General features: G+C 33.4%; 2 protein-coding genes across 3 annotated transcripts; one reads left to right on the forward strand and one right to left on the reverse strand.

The window, feature by feature from the left end:
* Positions 1 to 237: 237 nt before the first annotated feature.
* LOC106451412 (CSC1-like protein RXW8) lies at positions 238 to 5,056 on the forward strand. 2 transcript variants are annotated; one of them, XM_013893346.3, is made up of 12 exons: positions 238 to 380; positions 905 to 1,273; positions 1,373 to 1,519; positions 1,633 to 1,696; positions 1,815 to 2,024; positions 2,432 to 2,620; positions 2,849 to 3,147; positions 3,304 to 3,580; positions 3,652 to 3,927; positions 4,012 to 4,245; positions 4,331 to 4,508; positions 4,603 to 5,056. In XM_013893346.3, exons 2-12 carry the CDS (start codon positions 993 to 995, stop codon positions 4,743 to 4,745), a joined length of 2,298 nt encoding a protein of 765 aa, XP_013748800.2. In that variant the 5' UTR covers positions 238 to 380; positions 905 to 992; the 3' UTR covers positions 4,746 to 5,056. The 2 variants fall into 2 exon arrangements, with proteins under 2 accessions (XP_013748800.2, XP_048621407.1); XM_048765450.1 differs by having other exon boundaries at positions 259 to 380; positions 905 to 1,519.
* A 2,826-nt stretch (positions 5,057 to 7,882) lies between these two features.
* Positions 7,883 to 9,333, reverse strand: LOC106451420 (40S ribosomal protein S2-2). Its single transcript, XM_013893358.3, has 2 exons — positions 8,626 to 9,333; positions 7,883 to 8,224 (listed from the first exon to the last, which is right to left on the reverse strand). Exons 1-2 carry the CDS (start codon positions 9,304 to 9,306, stop codon positions 8,063 to 8,065), a joined length of 843 nt encoding a protein of 280 aa, XP_013748812.2. The 5' UTR covers positions 9,307 to 9,333; the 3' UTR covers positions 7,883 to 8,062.
* Between the last annotated feature and the right edge of the window lie 1,358 nt (positions 9,334 to 10,691).

Here is a 10,691-nt window from a genome sequence, read left to right on the forward strand (position 1 = left end):
GGTTGGAAGAAAAAGCGACACGCCATAAATACACTAATCATAAGCAAAACCACACGTGTCACCATCTTACCCATATGTTAAAATCTAACGGTCAGAGTTAATTCACCCACAGAGTAGTCGTTCTCACATAGCAGCCAATCTTCATGCGTCAACCATTATCGTCATGACAGGTGGCGTAATGCTCGCATCCGTCTCACACCGGCCACACAGGGTGGCATAATAATATTATCGTATTTAAAATATGTTTTCATAAGATATGAACTGGAACGCGCGGGATTAGAATTGCAAAGCAATTTTCTCTGCGAATTCTTAGGGTTTCTGAATTCTGTGCCCTAATCGATTTCTCTTTAGTCAAAAGCAAAGCTTTGTCGTTTCTCCATGTAAGTCACCGCGAACATCTCTCTTCCGTTTTTGCTTTATATTCTTGTTTCACTTCGTATTCGGAAAGAATCGGCTCATCTTCATTGGATTAGATTCGTTTTACGCTCGTCTTCTTCTAGGGAATCAGAATCTCTGTGGCTTTACTCGAATCTGGTTCTTTTATTCAATGGCGTTGTGTTGTTTCTACGTTTACGCCATTTAGATTAAAAAAAATCGATTTGCGTCTGGAGAAGGAAGAACATGTAGTATTATCATTTACTGTCTACGGGGAAACATAAATTTATTTCGATCTAAAAGCATTTGTGTCGTAACTTCTTCTGCAAGTTTAGGTACTGATTATGATTTTGAAAGTTTATGTTGTTGTTAATAAATCTCGATCTATCTTAATTTATTAAATTACAAAAGCGTATGAATATATAGAGAATGGGGTGTTTCTGTGATATTAGTTGTGTAATGAGTCTCTTACCAATTAACGTTACGATATTTAATATCTCATTTCTTATTACTTTCTGTCTCTTTACAGTTCGTTTACGGATTCAAGATCCTCGTCTTGTTCTTCTCTGCCTGCAATTATTTAGTAGGGAGGAGGAGGAGGTCGAACTGAGAGCGAGATGGAGATTTCAGCTCTTTTAACATCTGCTGGAATCAATATTTCGATCTGCATTGTGCTTCTTTCCCTTTATTCAATACTCAGGAAGCAGCCAGCCAATTACTGTGTCTATTTTGGAAGAAGGCTTGTTTGTGGAGGTGCTAGACGTTATGATCCTTTCTGGTATGAGAGGTTTGTGCCTTCTCCAAGTTGGCTTGTCAAAGCATGGGAAACTAGTGAAGATGAGTTGTTAGCTGCTGCTGGTCTTGACGCTGTTGTTTTCCTCAGGATGGTGATTTTCAGGTTTTCCCAAATTGCTTTTTTTTTTGTTTGTTTGTTCTGCTTCTTTGGTTCTCTTCAACGATTTGCCTTAGTGTTTTTTTTTTCTTTTCTTTCCTGCAGTATTCGTATTTTCTTTATCACTGCTGTTGTTTGCATCGCCTTTGTGCTGCCTGTTAATTACTATGGGCAACCGAAGGTGCATAAGGAAATCCATTTGGAGTCATCCGAAGTGTTCACCATTGAAAATCTTAAAGAAGGCTCAAAATGGTAATTGTTGTACTTTTGTTTTCATTTCTCTGTGAGCAAAATATAGTTCTAATTTATTCTACACAGACAAAGAGTATTAAAGTGCTGATTCTTTCATTTTTTGTAACTCTCAGGCTATGGGTTCATTGTCTTGCACTGTACATTATAACCTCAGCAGCATGTCTTCTTCTATACTTTGTGAGGACCACTTTGGTTTATCTCATGCATTCTTAATTTTCTTACTCTTGGTTCACTTTGGCAGTTTGTTATCTTTTCAGTTCACTTTTCCTCCTCTTAGAAATTTGTTTTAATGTAGGAGTATAGGACCATAGCCAAAATGAGGCTTGGACATATTACTGGATCTGCCTCAAAGCCAAGTCAATTTACCGTTCTTATCCGTGCTATTCCATGGTCTCCTGACCAATCTTACAGTGACACACTGAGCAAATACTTCACAAATTATTATTCCTCAAGCTATATGTCCCACCAAATGGTTTACCACAATGGCATCATTCAGAGACTTCTGGTACGCATTCTCCTGGGTCCAGTCATTGGTCTTTTTTCTTTTGTTATAAATGGTTCTTCTTCATTAACCTTGTCAGATAGAATGTTCTTAACAAAGCTGTTCTTGCTCTTAGTGTAAATGATCTGTAAATTTTGCCTGCTTTATGCATTTCTTCTTCTTGTAATAATTTTTGTTGATAGCTAATCTACGGCTTAGGATGTTATTAAGGACTATTTATTTGATGACTATAAGCAGAGATGCTCTTACATTCATAGCTGATGATTTCTAATGCTGTGGTTGGTATCTCTCAGCATGTGGAATCAAAACAGAAATAGTTAGAAATTTGGTATGAATGATGTGGATGGTGTGTTCTTGTATCAGAGAAAAAGTTTGACCTTTAGTAATTAGTATTACAATTTTTGTTTCAGCTTGATGCGGAGAGGATGTGCCAGAGTCTAAAACATGTTGCTCCTGAAATTAATTGTAAACCGAGTTTGACTCCATGCACCTTTTGTGGAGGGCTTACAGCCACAAATTCTTTTCACATCCTCTCTAATGAGGGTGACAGTGTAAAAGGAATGGAGCTTGGTGAGTTGACTATGACTACACCAGAGCAAGTAAGGAATTCTTCTAACTTTCATTGATAATAGAAGTAGCAGTGCTTACATTGAAATAGTCATAACATAATAAAGAATAGTTCCAAACCATGCTTATTGATTTGTACTACAAAACTGTCCATTAAGATTTGCACTCTTATGATAGAGCTTGAATTATCAGTGCTTAAATTGAAATGTTCACAATATAGAATGGTTAACTAAGGCCACAAAATGTCTGCTCATTTTCAGGAACGTCCAGCTGCTTTTGTGTTTTTCAAGACACGCTACGATGCACTTGTAGTTTCAGAGGTTCTACAAACATCAAATCCTATGTTATGGGTGACAGACTTAGCTCCAGAACCTCACGATGTGTATTGGAGAAACCTTAACATACCTTATCGACAACTTTGGATACGGAGAATAGCAACTCTCGTTGGTGCAGTTGCCTTCATGTTTGTGTTTCTTATTCCCGTGACCTTCATTCAAGGGCTAACACAACTACAGCAGCTGTCTCATGCATTTCCCTTTCTAAGAGGCATCTTGAAGGAGTGAGTATATTATTTTTGTTTTCACTCTTCTGGTCATATGCCATTAAAAACTAGATAGGCCTGCGGAAAAGCATATAGAATAAACGAGCATTCTCTGTAGATTTAGCAACCATGCATGAGAATAAAAGTTATTTAACCATTCAAACCATTATGCAGGAAGTTTATAAACCAGGTCATTACAGGGTACTTACCAAGTGTGATCTTGATTCTGTTTTTCTACGCCGTTCCACCATTGATGATGTATTTTTCAACTCTGGAGGGAAGTATTGCGCGGAGTATAAGGAAGAAGAGTGCATGCATCAAAATCTTATATTTTACTATCTGGAATGTGTTCTTTGTCAATATTTTATCCGGTTCTGTTATCAGGCAATTGAATGTTTTTTCTAGTGTCAGGGACATACCTGCACAACTCGCAAGAGCAGTTCCGACACAGGTGAGTTACCATGTTTTATTTTTTATATGATTAATTCTGAATATGGTGGCTTGAACCATTGACATACGCAGGCTGGCTTCTTTACGACCTATTGTTTCACATCTGGGTGGGCCAGTTTGGCTTGTGAAATAATGCAACCAATGGCTCTCATATGGAATCTGGTAGCAAAAGCTGTTTCAAAGAACAAGGATGAGTCATACGAAACACTAAGGTTCCCATACCATACCGAAATTCCTAGGCTGCTTTTGTTTGGGCTCCTGGGTTTCACCAACTCAGTCATAGCGCCACTTATTCTGCCGTTTTTGTTGATATACTTCTTCCTTGCATATCTGATATACAAGAATCAGGTATTATACATTCTCTCTGATCTCTTTTATTTAATAATAATATCAGTGTTAGGCTTACCAGCGTTGTTTCTATTTTTTTTGCAGATACTCAACGTGTATATCACAAAGTATGAAAGCGGTGGACAATACTGGCCTATCTTTCACAACACAACAATCTTTTCGCTGCTCTTGACACAGATTATAGCTTTGGGTTTTTTCGGATTAAAGCTGTCAACTGTTGCTTCTGGTTTCACCATACCGTTAATTCTTCTCACTCTGCTTTTTAGTGAGTATTGCCGGCACAGATTTGCGCCCATTTTTCACAAACATCCCGCTCAGGTTAAGATCAGATGTAACCAGAGAACCTTTTATGTTTGCCACTATGGTTGGTGCCTGATAAATCCTTCTTTTTTTTCTTCTACAGGTGCTTATAGACATGGACAGAGCTGATAAAATGGCGGGAAAGATGGAAGAGTTACACAAAAAGTTACATAGTGTGTACTCGCAAATACCATTACACTCTCAGAAATCATCGAGCAAAGGCGAATGCAGTACTCCTTTCGCGAATCAGGAGTTACCGGATCCAGAGAAATTGAAGCCAGGTTTGAATTCAGAGTTCAGACCATTGGTTTGTTTTGATCAACTTGATTAAATGATGAGAAATTTACATTTTGTTTTTTTACCTTTTTTGTGCAGAGGAAGGAGATGCAATAGCTAAAGAGTTATGGGGCTATCAGGGCAATGAGTCTGGTCAAGAACATGAAGACAAGTCGTGTCCTAGTGCTTCTTCACCAGAGCATCGTACCCCAACGATGATCGAACTCCACAAACGGAGTTAGAACGTTTTCACAGGTGGAAGTAATTAGTAATGCTACGTGCTCGTTCAATCACTGAGGCTTCAATACGCAGAAGAATTTTCTGTCCAAGGGCTCGGCTCCAAAAGGAGTCAATGGTAAATGAGAATACTCAGTCACTGTAAATAGATATGGAATTCATTTTCTTCGGTTGGAACTACACCACGGAAAAGCATTAAAGCAAGTACAGTCTTCTTGTTAGAAATTAAGGATGTAGGTTTTATAGTTACTGCAAGAAGAAATGTTCTTGAGATTTCTCAAAAGAATGAAGAGCAAAACAACTCTTTGTTTGTGCTTCTGATCTTCTTTTCCACTTGGTAACACTTGGTGCACATCAATATTCCAATTGAACAAATCTATACTATTAAAGCAGAATCCCTACTAGGATTCTACCCATAGTTTTTGAGTTATTTACCAAGGAATGCCATTGCCTTTTCTTTTAAAAAAAAATAAATGTCGCCAATAAATTTATTACCAATCATTATCCATCGATAATTATACCTCATATCCCAAATACATGATTAAACCCGATCAAAAATTATACCTCATAGCCCATTACACCTATTTAAGCCCGAGCCCTATCTTTTTTAAATCAAAACAGAAGTTATTGTTCAGCCAAATTTTGTTAACGTACTCATCATTCATGAAATTAATATAGACACTACGTACCAATCTTGATAAAAAACCATAGCACAAAGATTATTATCAAGTATTATGAATATAATACAAAAAAAAGAGAATTTCTATTTTTAATAGTATAGATGACACATATAAATATACGTTATATCAAAAATATTAAAATAAATATATTCATAAAACAAGTTACTATGGTATATTTTGTATTTCTTAAAACAATATTTATTTAAAAATAGATTTATTTTTAAAACAATCAATAATCTAAATTTATATAAATGTTTTATATATTGTTTGGATACCATATCTATTCTAACTATATTTTTCAAATCATCCCCTAATTTTCGTAATGATTTGAAAAAGATTAATTTACTCATAAATTTTGGCAATAGAGGAAGGTATGCCTTTTAAGATCACATGATTCGGCAAGTATTAATAATTGAAACAATATAATATTCCATATGTGATTATCCGACTTTAAAGGTGGAAAGTACGATTTAGCTATAATCATGGTGCAAGTAAATGTATAACCAAATATAGAAAACGAATATACGCTTAAGCTACATTCACGGTTTAAAAAAATTCAATCTATAATTATCAAGTATTATGAATATAATACAAAAAAAAGAGAATTTCTATTTTTAATAGTATAGATGACACATATAAATATACGTTATATCAAAAATATTAAAATAAATATATTCATAAAACAAGTTACTATGGTATATTTTGTATTTCTTAAAACAATATTTATTTAAAAATAGATTTATTTTTAAAACAATCAATAATCTAAATTTATATAAATGTTTTATATATTGTTTGGATACCATATCTATTCTAACTATATTTTTCAAATCATCCCCTAATTTTCGTAATGATTTTAAAAAGATTAATTTACTCATAAATTTTGGCAATAGAGGAAGGTATGCCTTTTAAGATCACATGATTCGGCAAGTATTAATAATTGAAACAATATAATATTCCATATGTGATTATCCGACTTTAAAGGTGGAAAGTACGATTTAGCTATAATCATGGTGCAAGTAAATGTATAACCAAATATAGAAAACGAATATACGCTTAAGCTACATTCACGGTTTAAAAAAATTCAATCTATAATTATATTTTGTGTATAATACTCACATAATATCTTTGGTTTCAAATTGGTAACTGAATTTATTACTATTAAATACTACTATTAACTAGAAAATCTTACCAAGATTTAGAGTATTCCACAAGTTTCGACAAAACCTAAACAACTCTCCCCATCGCCACTTCTTTATATAAATAAGGACGCTTCGTCCTAAACAAACTGATATCCTCAACCAAACAAATGGCTTCTAAAATGCAAATCAAAACATCGATTGTTTCTAATGAACAAGTCATCCCCATCAACAACTTGAAGCCAGTGCACACCACTAAGATGGTTCATGCAAAGGTTCTACATTCTTGGAAACAAAACATTCAACTAGGTGGAGAAACCATGTAATTCGTCTTGGTGGATGAGAATGTAAGCAATCCTAAATTTTTCATTCACGTTTTTATTAAAAAGTTATTATTCTAAATGATGTAAATATTATAAATGTATTTGGAACATGTACAACCTTCTTCCAATTGGAGCATGGCATATCAAGTGACAAAACTCCAAGATGAATACCAAAACAAATGAGTTCAGATTGATCTTTCTTTGACTGCCTCAGATCTGCTTCGATTTCATTAGGAGTACACATTAAACTCGATTTGAAACCACATGCAAAAGATAGCAAAAACCAAAAAAAAATTGCTTAACAAATATTTTGTGTTCAACCATATATCAAGGATGAAGAAAATAAAGAAAAGATTTACCCCGGAGATGAAGCTGAATTAGATCGTCCATGATCGTCCATGACTCGATAACTCTCTACAATCGCCATTAAAGCAAATCTTTTTTTTTTGAGTTTGCAAACTGATGCCTGAAAGAAGATTGTTTTCTTTTTTTTGTTAATGTTGTCGGTTGACATCAAAAGATAACTACTGTGGTTGGGCCAATTTTTTATGTATGTGGTTTGATGTAGGCTTTGCATAATTTTTCTTTTTCAATTAATATGCTGGCCCATTTTAATTTTGTTTACGTTAAATGTACCAAAAACAATTATATAGCTGATGAGTATTTATTTTAAAATGTACCAAACATTTGCTTAAAAATGGTGAGTATTTATTTCTTTTGTCAAAAAAGGTGTTATTTATTTCTTTGTATTTAGAGTGGCCATTGTATTTATATATTTTTAAAATTGTATAGATATTGTTTACAATATATAAATGCATGTAACTAATATATGACTTCTATTTATATTGTTTTATATACAACTTTGTTTAAATACAAGATAAATAATTACAAAGGAGATAATCCCGCGCTTTGAAAGCGCGGGTCAAAATCTAGTACAACTTAAAGTTGCACATTGTGATTCTTTTACACTTAGTTTAAAGACAAATTTGATAAAAAAGCAAAATGACTGAAAATGCTATTCATGAAAACTGACTTGCAGTAAAAGTATTATGACAGAACTACCATAGTACAAAATCTTTAGCCAAATCAGATAAGATGGGAAAAACATTTGCAACAGCCAAACCCTATAATAAAACCATGTCTTAACTGATAATACTCAAAATTCATAAAGGCCGTACAATCTTTAAGCTTGGTCTTCAACCTCGGTAATAACCTTGGCAGCAGAATCAGCCTTAGTAGTCAAGAAATCAGTGTACTCTTGGTACGGAGATTTTTTGAAACTCGTCTCTTTCCAGAACTCTGGTGTAAGGAACCCATATGTCTTCTGGAGACAATCAAATGTAGCCTGCGTGGTGGTAACAACAACAAACATCAAAAACCAATATCAATCTAAGCATTTAGTATGAACATTATCAAGAAGATATATGCTAAATTATTATATCCTAATTGCAATCGACATTGGCAGAAATACATTAACTACAGATTCAGGTTGATCAAGAATTATAAAGATTTAAAATTTGAATTTTTTATCATATAGTCTAAACATACAACATCGTATCAAATGAAACCTATTACTAATCAATCAAAGATGATTAAGAAATGATTTGTACTAATCAGGAACTTGCGTGCTTAAATATTCTACAAAACAGCAATTGGCATTAACAATTACATAGATACTCTTCTACATTCTAACATAAACCAACTAAGCAAATGCTAACTAAATCACAGCTAATAAGAGAAACGGACCTTGACAAAGTTTCCGAGGGTTTTGGTAGATCCTCTGGAGGAAGTGAAGACATCATCAATACCAGCAAACTGAAGAACCTTCTTAGGAACCCTAGCCGCCACGATACCAGCACCTCTGGGAGCTGGAACCATCCTCACTGTAACAGAACCACACTTCCCAGTAACCTTACAAGGAACTGTATGTGGCTTCCCAATCTTGTTACCCCAATAACCTCTCCTCACCGGAACAACAGAGAGCTTCGCAAGAATAATCCCACCTCTGATAGCAGTCGCAACCTCCTTCGAGCACTTCACTCCCAACCCGACATGTCCATTACCATCTCCGACAACGACAAAGGCCTTGAACCTTGTCCTCTGACCAGCTCTAGTCTGTTTTTGGACAGGCATGATCTTCATAACCTCGTCTTTCAACGAAGGTCCAACGAGGAGATCTATGATCTGGTACTCCTTGACAGGGAGAGAGTGGAGATAGATCTGCTCTAGCTGCTTGATTTTACCATCTCGCACGAGACGACCGAGCTTGGTGACTGGTGTCCATTTCTCTTCCTCTGTGGGACGGCCTGCACGTCGTCCACGGCCTCTTGGACCGCCTCTTCCGCCGCCACGACCGCCGAATCCACGTCCGAACCCACCACGGTCACCGCCACGCTCAGCGCCGCGTTCTCCACCTCTTTCGGCCATTGTCGATAAAGCGAGGGAAGAAATGTGTGGAATATATATATATGTGTGGGCGTAGTAAGATTAGGGTTCTCTGAAACAAATGATGGGCTTATGGGGCGACGTTCCATATAACAGATTAATGATACAATTCGAGAAGCCCAGTCTTACTTTAGAAACCTTTTTTGGTTAACTAATTTTCAAAATTATAGAAACTGCAATAATGTTTTGATTATTTTTTTTTATATTTATATACTACATAAAATAATTAGTAGAGAATAATTTATAGAAATTGATATAACAATTTCATATTCTTATATATAATATTATATTCGTATATAAAGAATTATAATAATTATTAATGTCTTATAATGTCTTATTTTATAAAATAATTAAAACATTTTATCCCTCATATCCTCCTATAAATTAATTGAGAAGTCACTTTATTGATTTATGTTGACGTATCGCTCATAGAAGAGCTCTCCAATTAATTATTATAATTTGATTGATTGATGGTTTTTTATTATTTATTTATTTAATTAAAGTTTTTGAAATGAACCTATTCATAGAATTATCTAATCTAATCTAGGTTTCCAAATATACAATTAAGCATCTTAAATATAGATGAATTAACATAAATTTTTTTTATAGAAATAATTAAATATCTAAATTACATTATATAAATTGATAAGATACATATAAATACATATGATACTATAGAAACAATTATAAAAACAGTTTTTATTATGTTTATATTATTAGTGAATAAAATAAATCATGGATTTTAGAAAGCTAATTAATCTAAACTTAATAATATTAATTAAATTCACTCATTCACTATATTTATAGTATACAAATGTGTCAAATGAATGTAAAACAATCAGATGTATAATTCTAAAAAATTCCAGTCATTTTCCAAAGACAATGTGATATCATATATGCGTTATCACTTTTAGAAATGATTAAAATATTTTTATATTTTAAAAAATTAAAATTAAATGGTAAGTTATTTAAACGTATATTAATTAAGAAATTTTTTATTTAGTTCATCTATTAATATAAACAAATGAATTAACATTATTATATGGTAAGTCATTTAAAATTATATTATTTGGTAATTCATTTAATTTATTATATGATAAGTCATTTAATTATATTAATCAAAGTATTTTTCACAAGCTTTTTCTAGTGTTAATACACCTATTAATATAATTCATATAGTTTGGATTATAATAAAATTAGCATGCTTATTTTTAATAGGAAAAAACAGACTTAAATAAAAGAACAAGAAGAAAGAATAATAAAATATGTTTGTTGTGTTCTTGGTATTTTTATATTCTTATGTATTTAAATTTTATTTGTTTGTCGAGTTACACGTACTTTTTTCTGTTACTGTAAATGTGAACTAA

Source organism: Brassica napus, chromosome A1 (genome assembly GCF_020379485.1).
Source record: "Brassica napus cultivar Da-Ae chromosome A1, Da-Ae, whole genome shotgun sequence".
Taxonomy (NCBI): Eukaryota; Viridiplantae; Streptophyta; class Magnoliopsida; order Brassicales; family Brassicaceae; genus Brassica; species Brassica napus.

What these genes read in the sequence shown, in the direction of transcription:
- LOC106451420 (XM_013893358.3), bottom strand. Translation starts at nt 9,306, where the DNA reads ATGGCCGAAAGAGGTGGAGAACGCGGCGCTGAGCGTGGCGGTGACCGT. An exon ending in CCCTCGGAAACTTTGTCAAG is followed by an intron (nt 8,225 to 8,625) that starts GTCCGTTTCTCT and finishes ACCACCACGCAG; the next exon opens with GCTACATTTGATTGTCTCCA.
- LOC106451412 (XM_048765450.1), top strand. Translation starts at nt 993, where the DNA reads ATGGAGATTTCAGCTCTTTTAACATCTGCTGGAATCAATATTTCGATC. An exon ending in CTTAAAGAAGGCTCAAAATG is followed by an intron (nt 1,520 to 1,632) that starts GTAATTGTTGTA and finishes TGTAACTCTCAG; the next exon opens with GCTATGGGTTCATTGTCTTG. An exon ending in CTAAGAGGCATCTTGAAGGA is followed by an intron (nt 3,148 to 3,303) that starts GTGAGTATATTA and finishes ACCATTATGCAG; the next exon opens with GAAGTTTATAAACCAGGTCA.